General features: G+C 35.4%; 1 protein-coding gene across 1 annotated transcript in view; it reads right to left on the bottom strand.

Moving 5' to 3' along the window:
• Positions 1-24944, bottom strand: part of TINAG (tubulointerstitial nephritis antigen) — a 94794-nt gene that overhangs the window by 24132 nt on the left and 45718 nt on the right. The window contains exon 9 of the mRNA XM_049653844.1: positions 22914-23040. Coding sequence (XP_049509801.1) covers positions 22914-23040 — 127 coding nt within the window. The remainder of the gene's footprint in view (positions 1-22913; positions 23041-24944) is intronic.

The raw sequence follows: 24944 nt of genomic DNA, 5'->3' as shown, positions 1-24944 counted from the left end.
GGAGCTGGGCATGGGGCTCAATCCCACAAACCAGAGATCATGACCTGAGCCGAAATCAAGAGTTAGACCCTTCACCAACTGAGCCATCCAGGTGCCCCTCCACTCCAATTTCTTTGCTTCATAGGTAAAGTAACTAAGGCTTAAGGAAGTTAAGTAACATTTCAAACTATACAGTAAGTGAATAAATTGGTACAAGCACAACTAATAACACAAGCAGTAAACAATAGGACTAGCAGAAGACAGAAATGGGTGGAATCATTTATAGTTGAAATGAGAGAAGGCATACAGGCCTTGAATAGCTTGTAGATAATGCCAAGAGAAAAGGAGGAGAGGCCTGAGAAAAGAGCATGAAATAACGCCTAGAGCTACTCCGTGCGCATTCAAAGAGGTATCACGAAAGGTTTGGAAGGAGGAGGATTGTAAACAACCATAAAAAGGTAAAACTGGTGATGGTGAATAAAGATAGATTAAAATGGAAGAGTATAGGGTTGAAGGCACAAAGAACAGTTTGGCCATTATAACAATATTCCAGTCAATGTTGTGTTCATCATACCTAACCATCTCACTTGTATCCTGAAATTTAATGAATATAATCATAACAATAATGGGGATAGAAAATAATATTTACTGCATTCATTTGAGGCTCAAAATAAATCATCAAAGCTGTCACTTAATATCACAAGTAGTATTCATTTAGAAATTTATACTTAAATTTATATTTCTGCAACCTTTCCCTTTTTATTGTAATGTAGACTTGGCCTGACTTTCTTTTTAGTCTTACTAAAGTAGTCTGTTATATCCTACATGTTTCTGTTTAGAGAAGACATTGTAAATTGCCATAGCAACACATGCCTTTTAACAAAACCTGCCAATCCATTCATTCATCAGAATTGTCATATGTATCATATTCCTGGAACACAGGATAAAATCTTGATCCTAGATTCTGAAGAGGTAAGCGTTTAATAATTTGCTTTCTAAAAATTACAGTGATTACCCTGAAAGTGCTCTCTTCTTCAAGGAACAACTGTTCCATACTCCAGCTGACAGAAAGAAGTCAGAAGCCCCTGTACTTCCTATTCCTGATATCCCCTCCCCCACCACACATCTCTAGAAATCCATAAACATTTATTTTACTTAACCTCCATGTAAATTCTGTCACATTTGAAATTTTGAGGGGAACACCTACCAAAGAAAGTATTAGCTTATAAAACAAAATCACAAAAAAGAATTGAAGCTAAATTTAGAAGGAAGCACTCTACTGGGGGCTAGTAAAATGCCATCACATAGGCCCCCCAAGCTCGAAGTATCCACAGACATTAACACTTATTCACCAAAAGGTAAAGTATACTTTCCTGATTACTAAAAGCCGTTCTCAGCCTTGGCATTACCCATTGCCCCAGTTCTTCATAAATCTAATAAATTGCCTATAATCATTTCCCTCAATGCAACCATTTGTTTATGTACTGTCTTTCCTTCATGTTTACCAACAAAGAAATTATTCTTTCCAGCATGCTGATTTTACACAATCCAGTAGAGTTAAAGGGTCTGTGACCAAACTCCTACTACTTATATGGCCTTCTCGGTACAAAAACAATCATATTATCTAAGGCCATGACACTTTTATCACATTTACCAACGAAATTAATCATTTGCTCTTACAATCACATTTCTCCTTCCCATCTCATCCTTATTCACCTACTTGTGTTCCCCAAGTAAACTGGATCAAAAAAATTTTCTTAATAATAAATTGAAATAATAAGTGTAAAGGGGTATATCATAGATAAGTACTCATTAATGCCATACTTAAATCAGCTCCAAATTATAGTTTCTAAAAATAACTCTGAAAACAGGTTCAGAGTAATAAAAAAAAGAAAAGTATGAACTTAAAAAAAATTAAACAAGTATGAAGTGAGTAGTCGACTAGGTGGCACACAGGCTGTGTCATATTTAATCCTGTCTTTTGATTAAATTATTGTCCAATGTAATCGATGAGCAAACAGATGTATAGAGATTAACTTGTCAGATATCACCCAAAGAGAAGGACAGCATTAGCATTTGTATCTAAACTTGACTCCAAAACACAGTTCTTTATGCTCTGTAGCATTACCCCCACAAATTGTACTGAAGCAAAAATGATTTTAGAGACCTTTATGTGTATATGTGAGTATGGGTGTGTGTATGTGTGTGTGTGTGTGCGTGTGTGTGTACATATACAATGTAATATATGTTTTATTTTTTTTAGTGTTTATTTATTTTTGAAGGAGAGAGACAGAGCATGAGCAGGGGTCAGGCAGAGAGAGAGGGAGACATAGAATCTGAAGCAGGCTCCAGTCTCTGAGCTGTCAGCACAGAGCCTGATGCAAGACTTGAACTCACAAACCACGAGATCACAACCTGAGCCTAACTCGGAGCTTAACTGACTGAGCCACCCCAGCACCCCTATTATATATGTTTTATAAACCATGTTCTTATGTATGTCAAGTGAGCTTTCTAAGAATTTATTTATTTTATTTTATTTTATTTTTTTACATTTATTTATTTTTGAGAGAGAAAGAGAGAGACTGAGTGCAAGCTGGGGAGGGGTAGAGAGAGAGGGAGACACAGAATCTGAAGCAGGCTCTGAGCTGTCCTCACAGAGTGCAGCACAGGGCTGGAATTCATGAACCGTGAGATCATAACCTTAGCTGAAGTCCCACACTTAACAAACTGAGCCACCCAGGCGCCCCTCTAAGAATTCTTTTTAAAACAATGCTCCTACCATGCCTGCACCTAAATAAGAATTGGGCTTTTTTTTTTTTTTTTTTTTTTTGGCTACTGTTGTTTTGTTTTATAAAAGGTCAGTTTGTAGTAACAGCAGTTATAGAGTAGAATGGACCTGGTCAGTGTTTGAGATGTCAAATCAATGAGACACCAATGTCAAACAAGAGAAAACAAATGGAGCACAAACAGTTCTGCCACTTTGATTCAGTACTGACATACAAAGGCAACACGATTCAATCAGGACTGAAAATAGAAGAAAAATAAAACTCATTTATCAGTTTCACCATCCCCAGGTCCCTTTCTACAGAACCTCCCAGTGGTGTTTTTGAATGATTGATTGATAGTTTTCATCGTTGCACCAAATTAGTAGGTCTTATTTTTATTTTACTTATTAAGGCTCTTCATGTTATTCATATCATTATCCTCAGCATCTAGCCAGGTGTCTAGTAAATAATCATTGCACAATAAAATTGATATAAATGTTCAGTTAAGAATCAATGTGGGAGGGGCACCTGGGTGGCTCAGTTGATAAAGCACCCAACTTTGGCTCCAGTAATGATCTTGCAGTTGGTGAATTCGAGCCCCACATTGGGCTCTGTGCTGACAGCACAGAGCCTGGAAGCCTGTTTTGGATTCTGTGTATCCCTCTCTTTTTGTCCCTCCCTTGCTTGCTCTGTGACTCTGTCTCTCTCTCAAAAATAAATAAACATTAAAATGTTTTATAAAAAAACTTAAAAAAAAAAAGAATCCATGTGGGAGGCATTTTTAAGTAATTTAAATAATTACACTTTTTTTCAAAAAGTTAAAATATTCTTGGAAGCCATTCGATATAATAGCCAAAGGATTCTTTTAGCCTTTGTATAATCTTAACTAATTAGGGGTTTTTATCATCAAGTTTAATTCACATACAATTAAAAAAAAACATATATGAATGCTAAGTAAACCCACATAGGAGAAGTCAAATCTGGCAGCACTTAAGATGGAGATCAAAAATATTTTAATGTGATTTGCACCTGCAATTATAATCATGGACACAAATGCAAAGATTTAGCAAGAAGAACCAACCGCTATTTATTCTTTCTTTTTCTGAAGACTATGATATCACCAAGCCCAAAGGGCATTTTCCAGTATCTGTTTTCTGTAACCTCTAAACATTTTATACTATTAACCATTCCTGCCTTCTTGGAACATTCTCTTCCCCAGGTGTGTGTGATAGCTAGCTTGGTCCCCCATCTCATGATTTCTGCCTAGTCTCCTTGACTAGCCCCTCCTTCTCTATTTCACCTTGAAATACTGGAGTTACTCAGGTTTTGATCTGCAACCCTTCTATCCCTTCCCACGGTTTCAGCTACCATCTAAATGCTAGTCATTTTCAATGGCTTCTCTATGAGTTCATAAAATCTATGGTTTCACTCCAGAAATACACATCATTGCTTATTTCACCTTTCCATTTCAATGTCTCCAGAAATCTTGAATTCAGTAATCTAAGTTGAATTCTTGATCCTTCTTCTGTTTCCAATAAATGGAGCATCTGTGCAACCTCTTCCTCTTGAAGGTTACTTGGGACTTGTTTGTGACACCTACCTCTCCAATCAACATCCATTTCAACAAATTACCAAGTCTTGCCAATTGTACAAAAAAGATATATCTCACACTCATTGATTCATATTTAGAACTACCAACCCAGTCCAAGCTACCATTATTTCTTGATCAGAGCTTCTGACATTAATTTCCTAAATGATCTTCCTGTTTCACCTTCAACCCCATAATTTCATTCTCTAAGCATCACATATAGTGACCTTTTTTAAAAATGCAAATTTTGGAATTTTCCTGTTGAAAGCCCTTGAAAATAACTTCTCTAAAGCTTCGGGTGAGGTTCAAAAGTCTAACCATAACTACAAGGCTCTGCAATCTTTGTTCTATACCTACTTGTGTATGTAAAGACTTGTCTTTCAACTGCATTATCCGTACTTGTGGTTATCCTAAGCCATTCCTAGAAATTCCCAAAAGACATAAGGATGGTGACTAAGAGGAGATAGTGAAGCAAAACATTTGAGGCAACATAATCCTTAAAAGAAAGTGTAATAATTGGCTGTAGAGCAGGAACATTTATCCAGTAGTGATGAACACCGATAGGCACTTAGCACCATGTCCCATATTGGTGCGGTAGAGCTTGAGCAGAAGCGTCAACATAACACAACAATGGAGCAAGGAGCTGCACATGTCAACCTGTACTTCAATTCAGAATACAACTGGGGATTGTACCAGAGACCAAGATAGTGAGTGAGGCGAAGAGTGACCTACAACCCTGTCTGTTGGCAACCACAGAGTCTGGATAGATTTCTTTTAGTTCATGGAGAAGGTAAAAGGGAAAAATTACGTGAGAGCAAACACATATTCATGGTATATAAAACATTATCCTATGCTCTTAGAAAAAAGACAATACCTCAGAAAAATTATTAACTAAGAGAACTCTCTTATGCAATTGAATTTGTATTCTCAGTGGATTGAAAGAAAATTTGGCTTTTATGCACTGATGACATGAGCAGAGTACACGTTGAGACATATGGGTAACAAGATAAATAAAGTGTAAGTATTATGAACAAGTTAAAAGGAAAGCAGGTAAGGCAAGGAAACTAGTTTCAATAGCATATTTCACACGTGAGTCTAAGGTTATGGTGAGTCAGAACTGATTCTTCAGGAAAATAAAATAAAGGTATAAAGTGTTCATTTGATAAAACTTCACACAATGCTCCATGGTATCTTGAAACAAGACACCAGAAGTTCAGCAAATATTGTTGTTTTCCTCAGCAAGTATTTTATGACAGTTTTCCTGATAATTTATTATGCTTTTTACTTTATATAAATTTGATGGTTGAGGACTCCATTTTTATAAGATTAATATTTAATTCTGTTACTTAAAAAAATTTGTTGGTTTTGATTTCACACTTTATGAAATTGGGTAACTTCTCCTTTATTATCTTTTTCTTCACACTCGAATGATTCAACTTTGTGTATACTTTTATTTTAAGAATTCCATATAATAACTTTTTGAAAAAAAGCATAAACATATATAGGAAGCTCTATATATATTATATAAGTAAATATAAACATAAATATAATCCACTGTTTTCGAGCCAAAATATCAGAATCTTGTTATTAAAGTGCTTTTTTAGTTATACATCTTTTGAGAATATTTTTAACTGTATAAAGGGTAGGATTATGCTGTTGAGTTCATGTATGTGAAACATTAGAACAGGGCCAATAATTTAAACACTACACAAAACAGTTAGCAACAACTATAACTATTTTGCCAACATAATATTATGATAATCAATTCACCAAACTCAAAGAGTTAATTTTATGGAAAAATATCAATTTAATCAAAGAGTTGAAAGCCAGATTAAGTAAATGAATGTAAGATACACTAGTAAAGGTATAAAATAATTATTACCCCCCTAATAGCTTTAGAATCAGATAGTTTTAAGGAAAAGTTTCCTTATATTTATCTCCAGAAGTTTGAAAGTTGCTGAAAATTATCCAATTTACTTTATGAGACTATGGTAATGTTACCAAAATCTGAAAAGGTGATAATATAAAACAAACTTTATTTTTGGTTTCTTGATAACTAAAATTGTAAAACTTGAAATAAAATGCTAACAAATCATGCACATTGGTGTATAAAGCCTATGAGCATTCTAGAATAAATTCTAGAAGTATAACTGGTTAACTTCATAAATTCGTTGATAGAATATAACATTACATCTATTGAAAAGCATTCACTTATCTCAACATATATTAACAATTTATAATACATTTTTAAAACTCATTATGATCAAAAGTATTTTTTTTAAAGTAATCTCTAACCCAATGTAGGGCTTAAACTCAAGACCCTGAGATCAAGAATTGTATGCTCTACAGGCTGAGCCAGTCAGGCACCCCTAACCAAAACTTTTAAAACTCAGGATAGAAAGATGCTTCCTGGCTTTAAAAACAAAAACAAAACAAAACAAAACAAAACAAAACAAAAAAAACCCTGATCTTTATTCAAGAACCAACACATAAAGATTTAACTTCAGAAGTATTTAATTTAAAGGAAATAAAAAATGGCAAGTCCTCTATCCAAGCTAGAGAGTTCTCGAAATCCTGGACAATTTAATACACATGAAATAAGATTTTTTTTTGAGTCAGTTTGATGTGCACAATAGAATACTTTCTGTACCTATCAGTGCACCAAAGCTAATTTCCTTTCCAAATTTCACTAGTTTTCTCTATTACCTAATATAATCTTTTTTTCACACAAAAATCAAGGGTTATTAACTGTTATTCAAAAAATGTAAATCCATGTTCTGCCCAGGTTTCCCCCAAGAAAATCAAGGAATAGTATTTAATCAGATGTCTTTGCTAGAACCCAAGAAACCTCCAATTATATTTCTAACACATAAAAGATATTTTACCTAATTTTCTCTAAAACTTTTGTATCTTTTAGGAAAGTAAAAGTATTTACTTTTAGGAAAGTAAAAGTATTTATAGAAACCAAGTAGTATCACTGAAGCTAATATTTTCAATGAAATTCATCCAAATTTTGGAAAACATCAAATTGCACAATGTAATTCCACATTCCATTCCCCAGCAAAATTCATTCTGAAGTCAATTACCAAGTAGCAATTGGGAGGGGCCTGGGTGGCCTAGTGGGTTAAGCCTCCAGCTCCCGATTTTGGCTGAGGTCATAATCTCACAGTTTGTGAGATCAAGCCCCATGTTGGGATTCTCTTGCTCTCCTTCTGTCTCTGCCCCTTTCCTGCTCACATTCTCTCTCTCTCTCTCTCAAAAAAAAAATAATAATAATAATAAAATAAAATAAATAAATAATAAACAAATAAACTTTAAAAAGAAATAGCAATCATGGCTTTGCTTGAGAAATCTTGAAATAAACTTGCGCAATGTTATAACTATATTATAATGCATAAATTTAACATTTTTGAAAGCATTAGAAAAGGAACACTGAGTCAATTTTTCAAGAATTTTTTAGATAATTTCACTTGTTTATTATGTGCATGATGGTTTTATTTTCCATATAATCAGGTAAATTTCTCAGATGAGAAGTTCATCTTTCATTCACAAGGGAAGAATCTGAATAACATAATTTGAGAGTGTCATTTAAAGATTTTAACCTATTTCAGGGGTGCCTGGGTGGCTCAGTTGGTTAAGCATCTGAGTTCAGCTCAGGTCATGATCTCACAGCTGGTGAGTTTGAGCCCTGCGTCAGGCTAAAGCCTGCTGCTGACAGCTTAGAGCCTGCAGCCTGCTTTGGATTCTGTGTCTTTCTCTCTTTCTGCCCCTCCTCTCCTCCTTCTCTGTCTCTGTCTGTCAAAAATAAATAAACATTAAGAAAATTTTTTAATAAAAATATAAAAATTTTAACCTATTTCAAAATGTTATAGATTTGGGGCAAAATATAGCAAATTTAAAAAGTCATTACAATATATATATATCCATTTACAAATATAGCCCAAATGATTCCTACTTTTGGTATTATTCACTAATAGTAGTTAACATTTATTAAATGCTTTCAGATACCAAGTGTACAAATACTGCATCCACGTCTCATTTATTCCTCACAAACACCCTTTTATCCTCAGCTTCTAAAAGGCTAAATAGAGCTAAACAAATGTCAGTCCTATGATTCAGATGTGCCTGACTTCAACACACACTCTTAACACTATGCTGTGTCCCAGTAGTTTATCAAAGAAGATTAGAATTGAAGTGGCTTGAACTTAGAGTTGGTTCTGCAGCTAACCAGCATGTAATCTCTGGAAAATCTATATCCCTATGTCCTCTTCTTTTACATTAGGTTATTTTTTATATAAAATCCATGGTCTTTTATAGAGCTTAGATGGACAAAACATTTTAAGTTTGGAAATTAGTAAATTCTTTAGTCAGTTTAATCAATTATTATTTTAACATTTCTTTTATTTTTAACCTTACGTACTATTGAAATACTTAAGGGGTGCCTGGGTGGCTCAGTCAGTTTAGCATCTGACTCCTGATATTGGCTCAGGTCATGATCTCATGGTTCATGAGTTAGAGCCTGCACTGGGCTTTGTGCTGATAGCACGGAGCCTGCTTGGGATTCTCTCTTTCCCTCTCTCTCTATGTCCTTCCCCCACTTGCATGCTCTCTCTCTCTCTCTTTCTGTCTCTCTCTCGCTCCCCCTCTCCTTTTCCCTCTCCTTCTCTTTCAAAATAAACTTTTAATAAATAAATAATTCAACCTGGGGAATAGAAGTGAAATAGAATAACAGCTTAGCAGCCAAACAGCCTCATCTCTGAAAGTTGCATTTATGAAATATATGAAAATCCCAGGATATATAGAAGAGAAAAAAGGAATATTATAAAAACAAAATTCTTGAAGAATAGCATTTCCCTAAAGAAAAATAAATACAGGGTTCTTAATAATAGCCTTTAAAAAGTAAAAACAAGCAAACCTATGCTATATTCTTTATAAATAAAACAAGTTCTAATTTAAGATGCTCTGAGGTTTTTTTTTTATCTCATTGGAAAAAATAAACAGGAAAAATAACTGGGTAAATATTGAAAAAATGAGATCAATGAAGCAATGCAAACACCATCTGGTATTAAAATAAACTGGTAGATGTTGAATAATAGAAGGTGAGTATTTTGAACAGCACAACCTATAAAAGCAATTTATATAAGAATTTGATAAGCAATAAAAATACATTATAAAGAGTAAAGAAGAAGTGGGTAGTTCATTACATGGCCTTGATATTTTTAGCTCAGAGTTTGGAGGAGAAAAAATTAAATCGTCACCATACATCATTTACCTAAATATCTTTCAGGTATGTTTTTCACTTAATTTAAAAATATTTTTTTTTAATTTTTTTTCTTTTACATTTATTTATTTTTTGAGAGACATAGAGAGACGGAGCACAAGTTAGGGAGGGGCAAAGAAAGAAGGAGACACAGAATCCGAAGCAGACTCCAGGCTCTGAGCTGTCAGCACAGAGCCTGAGGCGGGGCTGAAACTCACAAACCCGTGAGATCCTGACCTGAGCTGAAGTCGGACGCCCAACCGACTGAGCCACCCAGGCGCCCCTAAAAATAAAACTTTAAAGGGGTAGAATAAAAGCTAAAAGTATTGTCCAGGTCAAAACCATTAGATATAAATTTCTAAAAGCCAACAATAAACCTGAGTTTAGTCAATAATGTAAAAGGATCGATGCTTTCAATGCATGACGAGCTCATACACATTCAGATTTTTAAAAATTAAGACTATTAGAAAAAATGAATAAGGGGCAAGAGTAAAGAGTTCACAGGGAAATGCAAAAGAATAATTTATTTATTCACTTTTATTTTAGGGTCATTTCCTACTTTGCTCCTCACTTGTGCTATCTCCAAAGAACCTGCATCCCCCTGGGTGAGGCTCCCTTCCTCTGTGCTCCTCTATACTTTCCTGTTCCATTCATTTCAGAACCAATGCACTTACAGGTGCATAACCAATAACTTATGGTTACAGGAATGTCTCCACCACTAGACTGTAAACACTTGAAGGTCAGCCAAGTGTATGTATGTATTTCCTAGAGCTCAGCTTGGCCATAGAGTGCAAAGAAAGAAAGATTACTTTTCCTTTTTAAACCCTATTTTAAATCCCATTGAAATCCCATTTCTTTTCTCTGGCATTGCTGCTCTCAATTCTATCTCATCTCAGAGTAGAATGACTCAGAACTAGGATGCTAAACTGAACTGTTTGTAAATGTGAAAGACTTATCTTGGTCTCTGTACTGGGAACACCATTTCACAGGATATGGGGTGTAGAGATGTCACATAGACACTTTTGGGAAATTTTATTGTAAAGGAAGCAATGTTGCTGAAACTGAAAAGACACGTAAATTAACATAGAGATAATGGTGGAATGTGAAACAAACTCAGAAGGTGAAGCAGTCAGAGCCAGGCTGGGCTTCTTGGGATAAGTAAGAAACCTTATGATTTTTTTTTCTAAAGTTTATTTTTATTTATTTTGAGGGTGAGAGAGAGAACAAGCAGGGGAGGGTAGAGGAGAAGGAGACAGCCAAAATCCCAAGGAGGCTCCGTGCTGTCAGCATAGAGCCAGACGTGGACCTCGAATCCATGGACCATGAGATCATGAACTAAGCTGAAATAAAGAGTTGGATGCTTAACCAACTGAGCCGCCCAGGTGCCCCAAGAAAATTTATGGTTAAATAGAATGCCCCTCTCATTTGGCTACATTTTAGTCTTATATTTTTACTGGATTCCTCCTTGTTCTACACTCAACCCATATTAAAGTCCTTCCAATTCCTTAAATATTCTCACTGTGAGATTATGCATTTGCTACCTACTTTTCCTGAAACATGATCTTCCCTTCCCATATACTTTTAGTAACCCCCACTTGCTCTACAGAAGGAGCTACCTCTTCCAGGGAGTCTTCTCTGGCCTCTGAATTGGGAGCTATGAGCCTTCCTATATGATGCACATCCTCACTACTCAATATAAATTCCTATCCTATTTCCAACTCTACACTTAAGACACTGTGTGTTAGCACCTGCTTCTCTCTCCTCTCTCTTTCTCTCTCAATTTACTTGAGGACAGGGCAGTATATAATTGGTATTTGTATTCTTAATGCCGTTAACACGGCACCTGACACATATTACAGACTTAAAAAAAGTTTCTTGTTGAAAAATCAAGCAGAAGTCTTTATGTACAGATTAAATATGTGTGGTCAAAGTAAGTGAGGTTAGGAAAAAAAGATACATTTATTTTTATCCTAAGAAAATTTTTAGTAATGGGGCACCTGGCTGGCTCAGTCAGTAGACCATGAGACTCTTGATATTGGGGTTTTAAGTTCGAGCCTCACATTGGGTGTAGAGATTACTAAAAAAAATACTAACTTAAAAAAAGAGAGAAGTTTTAGTAAAATAAAATATAGCAATTGCTTCAGAAAACCTATGTGGTAAAAATACATCGAATGAATCTTGACACTGGACTTTCCTTGTAGTATTGGTAGGATATTCTTATTGAAGCCAAAAGGAACTGAAAGTTTTGTTTTGTTCTGTTTTGTTTTAACATTCTGTCTCTGACTTCTGGTAGAATAGAATAATAATTCTCATCTCATAAAGATTTTCAAGTATGAGGGTTATGCAATAGTACTACTTTAGTGATTATGGGTAAAGTTGGTACCAAATACATGTATTAATTTATTCAATATGAAGCAATGATTCTCAAAATTTTTCAATGAATATTTTCTAAAAACAGAACACAAAATCACAGAGGGTCTGGCAGATGTGGACGACATCAGCTCTCCACAAACTCAGAATTTGTGCCTTTGGTTTTTTCTTTTCTTTAAGATTTATGAAAATTTGGAATTCTATTCCAAAATATAACTCTATTTATTCTGATATTAAAATGTTCCTGTCAATTTTTTTACAGTCTTCAGCCACTTTTGCAGTCAAGGGGAGCCATGTGAATGAGTTCTAGCCAAAGAAGCGTGAATGAAGTGATAAGTGTCAATACTAAGCCAAGGCTTTAAGTAAATATAAGAAGCCCTCCTCGTGTTCTTCGTTTTCCATCAGCTATTTGAATAAGATCACATGTGACCCTAAGAGATGGCAGAGTGACAACGTGTAGAGAGCTTGGGCCCCAAGACCATGTGGAAGAGAGCTACACAGAAACTGGGATCACCCGTCTTGAACTATTATGTGAACAAGAAATTTTAAACATCTATTTGTTGCAACAACTACTGTTATTCGAACCAGTAGCCCCCCCACCAAAAAAACAAACAAACAAACAAACAAAAAAGAACTAAGCATTTGGCAGTTCAAAGATATCCTAACCCCCAAATGAAATGTTTTTTTTGTCTATACTAATTATCACATATTTATTTGGATTTTTGAAATAAGTGCTGTTGAAATGTTCTTTCAACTGTCTTAGACTTTGCCATGCATTAAAAACCTCTAATTAAAACATCTGCTCAGAATTTCTCAATTTGCCATAGGTTAAAGCAAGAAAATTCAGGCTTAATATTTAGTTTTTATTCAGAAAGGAAGAGGCAAAAAAAAATAAAAAAGAAAGGATGAATGGGGAAAAACGAGTGGTGGCCCCCCTAAAGCTATGTCAAATAATTTGTAATAGCACTAAATAATGCTCATGGAATCCTTATTATTTATTATATGCATAGAATATATGGAAAAATGCTCACAGAATCTTGTTATTTATGATATGTCTAGAAAATATGGAAAAATATACTAGAAACCTCACTCTGAAACATTTTTATACTTTCCTACATGGCAAGTATCTTTGACTGGATGGAGGGATCAGTGGATGGACAGATATATATAAATCAAAGGCTTATTACTACAAAGTAGACAATCATTATTAACATAATTAGTCACCAAGATAAAAATTATGACTTTTAATTACCCTTTAACACTGTATTCATAATCTGTAAAATATTATTGCCTTACTATTACATGGTAACAGTTTTTCTCATAAATAATGATTTAAAAATCTAAAAGAATAAATTAGAGAATCATAAAAATCACTGAAATTAAAATCATCATGACCTCTCATCCCGATTTTTCTATTTTCTCCAAGTCCATCAACCCTTCCTTTTCATCGGTCTTAAGTCTTCTGCCGTTTGACCCATACTTAGGTCAATACTCATACCTAAATCCCTTGTTTTTTTCTGACTCTTCATTCATTATACTCATCTGGAAAACTGCCCATACTGAATGAATTCAACTACCTGTTTCTCCCTGCAAACACTTAGCTGACTACAACTGCAGAAAACATACACGAGAGGGCTGAAGGGTACCATTATCAATGTGTAGTGATTTCTTCAGGTTCCTCTGGGCAACTGCTTCTCCTAAACATTTAGAAGACCATTGCCATATATCACCATTCTATACCTCAAATGTCTGATAATGTGACCCTCCTACCACCTCTTCCCTCTACAGATAACCTTACCTTCTACATCCTGAAGATAAATAAAAAATTTAGAAAGGATACTTTTATAGGAATTTTGCTCAATTTACCACTATCTTAAACGTTAAAACAGTTTCATCTAACTTCAGATTCTCTGCCTTCTTTCCTCATATAAGAGGGTTGCCACCCAGTCTCTTTCTAAGACCAATCTCTTCACTTACTCTGGATTTGAATTCTTACAGCTTTATAGCTTTCTTGGATATATTTAAACAAACAAACAAACAAACAAACAAAAGGATTAAAAAATGTGCTGGCCTCTCCTTTCCTTTCTTTGTAGACGCATCATTTTCTAGCCAGTCATTAAATATTGGATTTTCCCATGGTGTAATCTTAATCAATCTTTGCTTTTTTTCTTATTCTGTTTAGTCCCATCCATCTTTAAACCTTATCTCTCCTATGACATTGAGATCAGTATATCTGCTTCTCTGATGCCTATCTGCATATTTATATCTTAAAGACACCTCAAAATCATCAGGCCCAATAGTGAACTCCTTCCTCATCTCACTCTCCGTGTTCTATTACAAAACTATCACACCTTCCATCTTTTCTCCCTAAATCCCTCTTTTTTTTCTTAATTTCTTAATATTTGTTTATTTTTCAGAGAGAGAGAGACAGAGTGTGAGCAGGAGAGGGGCAGAGAGAGAGGGTGACACAGAATTCAAAGCAGATTCCAGGCTCTGAGCTGTCAGCACAGAGCCCCCAATGCAGGGCTCAAACTCTTGGACCATGACTCGGATCATGACTCTCGGGTCATGAGATCATGACCTGAGCCGAGGTCAGACACTTAACCAACTGAGCCACCCAGACGTCCCTTTCTTTAAGCATTTCTTGATCCATTCATGTCTCTTCAACTCCTCCACCATCTTATCAAGTCCAGACTGAAATCTTTAAAAAAATACAAAGAAAGATACCACCTTACTATTTAAAACACTTCAGTGACTTCCCACTGCTCAAGATCCTTAACCAAATTCTTAACATACTTGACTACATTCTGTAAAGTGGGCTACAAATCCCTGCCTTCTGCGACTCAGCAAACATGATGCTCTTTGTATTTATATAACATTTTGCATCTTTCTGAATGTAGAACCTTTTTACAAGTTGCCCCTTAGCCTGGATCTATTCAGCCCATACATCTCAGTTCATACATTTCTGCCTCAGGGACATTTCTCAGATCTTCAAGTCTATTTCAAGCATTGTAAGTTCTCTTACCACTCTCTACCCTGTCTTTGTAAAATCTATCATATGGGTTTTTCTTTAATATCTGGTTGTAGTGTGAAGACAAGGAGTGTTTGTTTTTTAGTTTTTCTCACCATGTGTCCTATTCAGCACAGAATCAGGAACAACAATACTTATTGACTATATAGAAACAAGAAATTTAGAAAGCATTCTATTTGTACCCAGTTTAAGTCATAAAATGAATTTGCATTAAAGTTTACAGACAGCTCTGACTTGATTTTTTTTGATGATTCACTCAAACCAGATGTCTTCACAGTTATGTATGGGAGATATGCCCAATTTCTATCATTTTGCCTAATTTCTTACACGTTCAATTTAATTTAAAAAAATTTGAAGTTATCATTGACAATCTACTCACAAACCACCTTTGTTATTCTTCAATCTATTCTTCTTGGACTGTTGCTGTGTTTGCTTTTCTTCCAGCTACCATTTCGCACTAGTTTGTTTCCTTTCTCTCTGGGTTACTATATAATATTTGTAAGTAAAAAAGTTGATATGACTTTTTAATTTAAGCATAATTAACAGAGTTACATTAGTTTCGGATGTACAGTATGATTCAACATTTCTATACATTACTCAGTGCTCATACACTAAGTGTATTCTCAATCCCCTTTATCTATATCAACTGTCCCACGCCAAGCTCTCCTCTGGTAACCACCAGTTTGTTCCCTGTATTTCAGAGTTTGGTTCTTGTTTGTCTGTTTCCTTTTTTTCTTTCTTAAATTCCACATATGAGTGAAACCATATGGTATTTCTCTTTCTCTGTCTGACTTACTTCACTTAGTGTTTTACCCCTAAGATCCATCCAAGTTGTTACAAATGAGAAGACCTCAAAAAACAAAAACAAAAACAAAAATCAATGACACCAAATACACACACACACACACACACACACACACACACACACACACACACAATGTTTAGCACCAAAACACTTTTTTTTTTTTTTTTTGCCTAATAGCTAAATGTCAATTAGTAGACTATAAGTTTAATGAGGTTCAGGATCTGTGTCTACTGATATATCACTAGCACATAAAACAATTCTTAGAACATTCAGATAATCAATAAATATTTGTTGAATAAATGAACTTTCACCTAAGACATTATTGAACAATGGCAAAATACATCCTAGAATTATTTTATCCTTCTCTTTTGGTGACATATAGACCATTGTATCTTCATGAAAATTCTTTCCCATAGCAGGATGACAATATGAGGAAAAGTCAATGTTTATCCCAATAATTTCCTTTAATTTTCTAAAGTTTATAACTCCTGGATATTTTTAAAATTTTAGTTCTAGTAGTGATTCTTGAGATCATATGTAAATGTGTTAACTACACTACTTTATCAACCTCTGACTGAGGGATTAAAGAAAGCTCAGGACCTTTGATAGACAGAGACATAAGATACTGTAATGATATGTAGATGTGGAATAAGATCATAATATAAAGAACATTGGCCACGATAAAAAAATCTCAAATACTACACACACACACACACACACCCCACATTTTAACACCTCTAAAGTTGAAATACATCTAACAATCAGTGGGTTTCTTAGTTTAAGTGGTAATATTTTCTTCTTCGTATTGGTGTATAAATAATGCCATATCTCAAAACACATGGCATTTTTTTTTCAATTAAATCCTTTTACAACATAGTATCCATAATGGGGGTGAACAAATGTTTCGGAAAGGGAAGAGAGAGGAGTTAAATAAGATTATAAGGAGCAAAGGAAGGCATTACAAGTGTTTTTCTACCTACCACAATTCTGTGTTTATATGTATGGAAATACATAGCTTTTATTACCATATGCTAAAGTCAATCATGAATATGTCTACTTCATTCCTTAAACTCCTTAAGAGCAGGACTATGTGTTAATCCTCCTTGTATTCCCTAGAGCTGGGCACTTGATAGAAGTTGAAATTCATTTGTTCAAGTAAGTTAAATCTAATAGCTTTGTCTTCTACAGAAAGGGCAGCAAATAGAATTTGTTGTGATAAATTTGTAAGGTACTTCATAGGAGAATATTAAGCTCTCTGATAAGGAACATTAACTTACTTGGGCTATTTGATTACTCTCTAATTCACTGATGCATTAATTTTCTGAATGCAGTAATTACCGTCAGGAATTACTAATGGAGAAATGAATTAAAATCTACTGCTCCAGGGCACCTAACAATGCCCCGGTGACCTGAAATATTTCCGAAAAATAAACATATTCTCCAAAAGCAATTTGCCTACAGGAAGAATAAGCCTTGCTAATTGCCACACATGTGAGGGAAATTTACAAAGGTCTCCATTTCCTAGGAGTTTATAAAAGTGAACACATTACTGCAACTGACATACTGAACATGGAAGATACACAAACAGTGTCTGTGTAATTAAATATAAACACATTTATATCTTGTTCAACCCCAGCATGAATGAATTTAAGAGTAGAGTGAAGAAAACATGACCAGCATGGCTAAATAGGGAGTACAGATGATAAGTCATCAGCTCCAATAAATCAACAAAGGCTCTGCATCAATGTTGGCATTTTCAGAGTTCTCTAAATGAGAATAAACATCATTTCAATCACCAAATATGTGCTAGGAAAATTTTTCCAAATCAAGAACATTACTAGAAAAGACAAAAATTAATAATGAAAATACATAGGAAAGGGAGGTTTTGAAGGAATATGACTTTCAAACTAAAGGCAAACGGAACTCAAGCAAAGCTGAATTTCTAGTTATAGTGGAAGTGCAAAGGCATTTGTATGTCATTTGCCTTCCTGAAAACTCATACATCAATTAGGAATGAAAAAACAAAGTAGACAAAATAGACTTTTAAATATCAGTACCTACTTTCTATCTTTAGTGAGCCAAAGAGCTATAATCCCAAATAGCAATTTTGAGTAATAATGAAAAATACATTTTGTTCTGTACCCAAACTAGAGTAGATACTGAGTAACAACCCTTGCCACTACTCTCCCGTTCGTCTCCAGACCTTCACAAGTACATTTTCCCCTTAAAAGTATGCCAGGCAGTCCAGAAATACCTCTCAAGATCTTTATAATGAGGGCCATGAGCAGGCCATGGAGATCACATTTCAGTCCCTTCCCACTAGACCCATGGAAAGTCAGCTCAACAAGAAATCACACTGGAAGCTCAATGGGCTGCTGAAGTCCTGGGCAAACCGCCAGAGACAATGGTTGAAAGATGGAGCCAGATGAAACAAAAATAAAGGCAAAGAGTAGCATATGGCAGCAAAGATATTCACAAGGGATTTATTCTGAGTCCCACCAAACTCTCTGGGCTGTGGACTAAGGACAGAGTTGATCTGACGAGCGTGGGCCCAAGAATTACAAACTTCAGGTTAAAGCAGAGGAGTGCCTCAGCTCGTTCCTGCAACTTCCCCTCACTCTATTTCTCAACAAAGACCTGCTTCATTTAAAGATGAGGCCTGAACAAGAACTAGCGTTGAACATATGGTAAAAATATTCATTCTTTGGATAGGAAAAGCATTAAATGCATGATGGGTCAGCAGTGGATTAGGTGGTTTGACAACATTGATGAATAATATAGGCACTTCCTCTCACAGAGTTTCATGAAAGGGGAGACAGAGATCACAATGAACATCAAAAGCTGGTTAAGTTAAATAGTAGGTGAGAAAGTGATCATTGTTATTAAAAAAATAAATACATTAGGGAAAGGGTATCAGAAGTGCTAGAGGAGAGGGCAGGTAGCAACAATGAATAGGACAGTCAGGAAGCCACACTGAGAGGATGAGATCTAAGCAAAGAGTAGATGGTGACATGGAAACGATAGAAAGCATTTTAGGCAGAGGGAGAGAGATGGGGTGTGGATTCCTGAAACATTAAAGGATACCAGATCAGGAAGAACAAGATACAGATTAACAGAAATTGAGACCAGAAAGTTGAGGGGGATGTTGGCAGGCAGATGGGGGAGTCCTCAGATCAGGTAGACCTTTGTAAAGGCTTTTACTCTGTGGGAACTGAGAAAATTACAGAGTTTTGAGAAATGGAGTGACAAGATCTAATGTTCTAAAAGGAACATTTCTCTGTTGAGAATAGACTATTGAGGGCAAAGGTAAGTGCAGGAAGACCCATGTATAAGATAATGAGTAATGGTGGTTCAGGCAAGGGTGGGGGTAGTTCAGACAATGAAAATTGGTTGGATTCTAGATGTAAGTTGGAAGAGCCAACAGAGTTTCTGAAATTTGAAGTGAGTTGCAAGGAAAGGAATAAAAGATAATTTCAAGGGTTCCAAAATTTCCAGCCAGAGCATATGGAAAGATGTCATTGTCATCAGTAGATGACAGATGACGATAGATGATAGATACTGTTCAGAAAGTAGAAAGGGGAAGATTGGGAGTTCAGTATTGGAAGGGCTGAATTTGAATCATTTATTAGGAATCTAGGTGGGGGTGTCAAGTAGACCATGGAATGTATGAATCTGGAGTTCAGGAGAGAGATCTGGACTGGAGAGAAAAAAAGGGAAAATTGCTTCTGCATATTGTTGAATAGTGGAGAGGGCCTGGGGTCTACAATACAGCAAGAGGGATTGAGGTAGGAGCATTATCTATGTAAGAAGTGGGAAGAAAGAGTGGAAGGAAAGCTATGCGGGTGTGTGGTATCTGTGATACTGGGGGTTGTTCTCGGATTGCTTTAATCTTTTTGGTGAAATAGAATTCAGGGTTATGGGCTAAGAACACAAGGATGTAGGAATTTGGAATTCAAGAAAAAAGGAAAAGTTTTGAGATAATCAACCGAAGGGAGGGGCAATAGACAGAACAGGAATCCAGAATATGATTGTCTGGTAGTATTAAATAACAAAATACCTGATACAAATTAAATTCAAGGACAGAAAAGCCATCATAAAAAATATGTGTTTATCATTGATTCTATTAACATACAACAAAGTTTAAACAACCATTAATAGTATGATTTCAGAGCAGAATGTAAATTCTATAATCCTGTAATATGTAAAAATAATAAGACTACTAATAAATATAAGATGTACGAGAGCAAGAGAGATGGGGAGAAGTATAAGAATGATAAATTTCCTGGGTGCCTGGGTGGCTTAGTCGGTTAGACGTCCAACTTTTGATTTTGGCTCACATCACGATCTCACGGTTCATGAGATTGAACCCTATGGCAGGCTCTGTACTAAACATGGAGCCTGCTTAGGATTCTCTCCTTCTCTCCCCCCCTCTGCCCCTTTCCCCCAAGCGCTCTCTCTCTCTCTCTCTCTATCTCTCTCAAAAAAAAAAATGAAGAATTTCCTCATTTTGTTAATAACAAATATAATCCTAAATTGAAATGTGTAATTAAAAATGAATTATTGCTCCCATCTGTAATTCTCTTAACATATATTTTTTCTTAAGTGTAAATGGTTCTTTTAGGAACTAGCATTTCTTGTGTTGAAGTACCAAAAAGTCTCATTTCATTAAATTCAAGTAAAAGTAACCTGAATATTAGTATTTTTAATTTTTTAATGTTTATTTATTTTTGAGACAGAGACAGAGCATGAGCAGGGAAGAGGTAGAGAGACACAGAATCTGAAGCGCGGCTTGAACTCATGAGCTGTGAGATCATGACCTGAGCCAAAGTCTGATGCCCAACCAACTGATCCACCCAGGCACCCAGGCCCCTGAATATTAGTATTTTTAAGTGTCATTATCCTATATTGTCTATTTTTGTTTGTCTCTCTTTTCATCAACACAGAGAGAAACAGAGAATTACTTGACATGCTCCTCACCAAACGTTAATAGTGAGATTAATCTAATTTGGGAGGATTTTTTTTTACTGTCTTCTTTTTAGGTAATACATTTTTTATCATATATATACTGTATAATAATTTAATGAGCATGTATGCATTTTTTAAAAATTTTATTTTAGAGAGCCAACTAAAACACCCAGAAGCCCCTGTATTTTACCTTTTTTTAATGTTTATCTTTGAGAGAGAGAGCACAATTGGGGGAGGTGCAGAGAGAGGGGACAGAGGATCCAGAGTGGGCTCCATGCTGACAGCAGAGTCCAATGCGGGGCTCAAATTTACCAACCGTGAGATCATGACCTGAGCCAAAGTCCAATGCTCAACCAACTGAGCCACCCAGTTGCCCCTATTTTTTAAGTGATACTTTTGAAAAAAATTAAGGCAAACACCCTGTTCCATATAATCTAAAATGTAGGGTAATCAGAAACTATCTTACCCTCGAAAGATGAGCAGTGTTGAGTGACCAAAACTATACAGAATAATCTATTAAAATGGAAAAGCAAAACAGCCAGGATTTAAAGGGATACTGAGAAATGCATTCATATATGTTGCTAATGAATACTCTAGCAATGTTTCATTTGTCATAAAATTTTAAGAACTTCCCTATCTCATTTTCTTCTGATAGACATTTAATTGTCTAGCCACCTCTCTCCCTCTGTGTATGTGTGTGTGTGTGTGTGTGTGTGTGTGTGTGTGTGTACACATATACATATACATATACACACAACTAGGAGGAACATAAAAATATTCCAAACTCTCAAGAAAAGTTACCTCTGGATGGTGAAATTATCGTTACATTTTCCCCCAACTGTAGTTTCTCAATATCCTATATTAACATGAAATGCCATATATTTCAATTCTAATATACACATATTTTCACATCCCGGAAATCAAGACAAGTCATAAAATTAGTAGTAGCTTAGATTCAAAGAAATATGGTAATTTTGTAATTGAAATATAAGAGTATTTAAAATGAAGGAGAGATGACAAAGGGACATCACAGAAGATAACTTGTCTACAGTCCTTAGAGTTGACTCGGAATATTTGAAAGATCAGTAAGAAGGAGGTGGTGATTTGGTTGTAGCTCAGGTTGTTTTTGTGCAAGCTTAAACAAATTTAGAGAGGAAGAACATGTTCAACAGGAATAAAGTCATTTACTATGATGGCAAAATGAGAAACGTGAGGGTTTGGATGGAAATGAAAGAAAAAGACACAAAAATCTTTCCTGTAGTATTTCATTTGAATTGGAGTGAGACATTAGGAGAAAGAGCTTAAAGATGGGGCAGAGTCAGAATGAGTTGGAGAAGACACTGGGGAAAGTGGCCTCAGATGACCACACTCTCCTTTTGACTAGGGTCCATTTGTGAAATTACTTACTCTTGAAATGCAACCAAATTTTGAAGTTATTTCTTGCCCTGGTGGAGATGAATATATTTTACTCTCAAACTGGTGAGTGTAATTTCTACAATTCTCACATAAATATAAAAAATAATTTTGGGGGTGCCTGGGTGGCTCAGTGGGTCAAGCATTCAACTCTTGATTGGGCCATGATCTCACAGTTTGCAAGTTTGAGCCCCATGTGGGGGTTCTGCACTGACAGTGCAGAGCCTGATTGAGATTCTCTCTGTCTCCCTTTCTCTCTTCCCCTCCTCCACGCTCTCTTTCCTTCTCTCTCTCTCTCTCAAAATAAGTAAATAAACTTAAAAAATAATTTTGTACTGAATTAAAGGTGACCCTATTCTTTCTGTTTAATCGTTACCATTTGTAATTCCATCTAAAACCATCTCCCCAAATTCTAATATACTTTGGATTTGTACCCTTCCTTTGCTTATGCCATATACAGAATTCATTCCAATAATATATTTTCCTTGCCCTTAAAACAGATCTTTAGAACACGCTCACAAGTGAGAGACAGGAAATGGTCATCTTTACCACCTGAGTGACCCCTTAATTGGACTTTAAAATAACAAGTAAATAGTGCCAAGGTTTGGATAATTTTTAATTTGTATGGAAACCTCTCATACCAAGGTGAATTCTGGTACCTGTATGCACTATATACACTTATTTTCAGTTTCATTTTCCAAAAGCATTAAATGAAGATTTTTAAGGAATTGTCTTACCCAGTGAGTTTGACGGCATGTGTCTGAAGCTTTCGATATTTTCCTGATTCTTCATTTGCTTTTTTGGTAATATGTCTATATATCCCTGTCTTATAATGGAAGAAATCCTCATGGACTTGCATTATGGCTAAAATAAAACCCAACAAAATAAATGCAACAGTTTGACACAATTCTCTTTAAAAACCTCTAAAATTCTCACAGAACAATCAGTGGTTCAATTGCCATGAGAGTCTAAAGAAGAAACTTTGCAATTCAGCCTAATTTTCTTTCGTACTTAGTTTAATTGCTGCAGTATTTTTTTTTTTTTTGGTTCTCTTATAAAAACAGCTTTTAGCTATTTAGAATATTACTTAAGTACACATTCTACCTTTAAAACACCATCTATTCCTAATTGACAGAAGCACTATTACCAGGAATTGAGACCCTTGCAGGCAAGCCCCCCTACACTTGGCTAGTGATTCCTGTTTCTCCATGAACTTGGGGCTTCACCAGGAGCCTCTTAAAACTCCAATTAAGCTGGCAGTGAAGGGTGAACCCAGCAAACAGGGCTTAAAGTAATTGTCCTTAATCCCTGCAAGTAAATACAAACCTTTCCTTGGTGAGTTTGAATAAAAAGCAAACCCTTGGCAAAAGAATGCTCTGACAAGATTTCATCCTCCCGGCTCTGAAGAGCTAAGCCACTGTTGTATTTTTTTAGAAAGTAAGAGCTTATACTTGATAAAGCTCTCCTTCATTCCCTCGCTTAGATTACTTCTTTTCTGTATCACGCGCTGCTTTGTTGAATGGCTAGGATAATTTAGGGTGAAGGCGTTAAAGTTTTAGAAGACATGCACTGAAAATATTTTTAGTTGGGACTAGATAAGTATATGTTGATAAGTGCACAATGCTTGTCTATATTAGTTTGACATGCTTTTTAAATAAAATAAAAACTAAGGTCACAGGCATTTGATAGATCCTAAAATGAAACTTTAACTCCAAAGTCAAATATAACTTTTTAATGTTCCACCTTTTATTTCTTTTTTTAATGTTTCATACCTTTCCTGATGCTGTTTAAATATTCTCAAAAGCAGTTAACTCTTTTTTATCTGCTTTAAAATACTTTCCCATAGGATTTTAAGAATTTATGTAACTGTACTTAATGCAGATCTTCTTTAGCTCTCTTTTCAGCACCTAAAATTACTTGCAATTCTATAGATTTTAGAGGGCTGCACACAGTATTATTTATTCAGCATTCTATTGCGTTTTACATTCTTTTGTAGTGAGAGAGGAGAAAATGAGGCAACATGTTGCATGTACAGCAAGATGAGTCAACCAGCATTTATCTAAATGTGAAGATACTGCCAGGGGTTTTTCCCTTCTAGAGAACCATTGACCCCTTCAGCTCTTCTCAACTCTGCCTAAGCACCATGAATAAAATATACACTTCACTGCTAAAAAAAAGAGTGCCAAGCGAAGTAACATGGGTGAGAGATCATGATCAACTTGAGGGTGGCTCCTTCCTTCAGACTTGATGAACCCATAAAGATATGACTGTATGTTACTGTAGTGCAATTCCACTTTGGGAAAACTGCAGCCAACTTTAGCACACAGAATTATAACAAGGTATGAGGGCAGGAAGGAGTCCACATTGATTCAGCTCTATCTTCCGCTCCTGACTCAGGCTGGCAGGAGGAAGGGTCTTGACAAACATTTGTTGAATGACTGTGGAATAATTTGGATTTCAACTTCACTGTTTTCAGATTTTTATTTTTGATTCTTACTTTTGATCATTTTTGATTCATATGTGAAATTCATGAACATTGACGTACTTGAGCCTTAAAAAACAAACCTAAGGTGTTCTCAATTTTAAAGAATTATGCTCCAAATTTCTTCTGACTGATTAAAAGAGAGAGAAACTGGAAACATTACTACAATGATCTGAAGATAAAGAGAGCTTAAATAACTTGCCCCAAATCATTTAAGGAGCAAAGGTCAAAGGTGGAATTTTGTATTCAGCCTTGAGTTCTAATGCCTGTGCTCCTTTTAAATTTG

This window comes from Panthera uncia, assembly GCF_023721935.1.
Source record: "Panthera uncia isolate 11264 chromosome B2 unlocalized genomic scaffold, Puncia_PCG_1.0 HiC_scaffold_24, whole genome shotgun sequence".
In the NCBI taxonomy this organism is placed as follows: Eukaryota; Metazoa; Chordata; class Mammalia; order Carnivora; family Felidae; genus Panthera; species Panthera uncia.
This window is presented reverse-complemented; position numbering and strand designations above follow the sequence as displayed.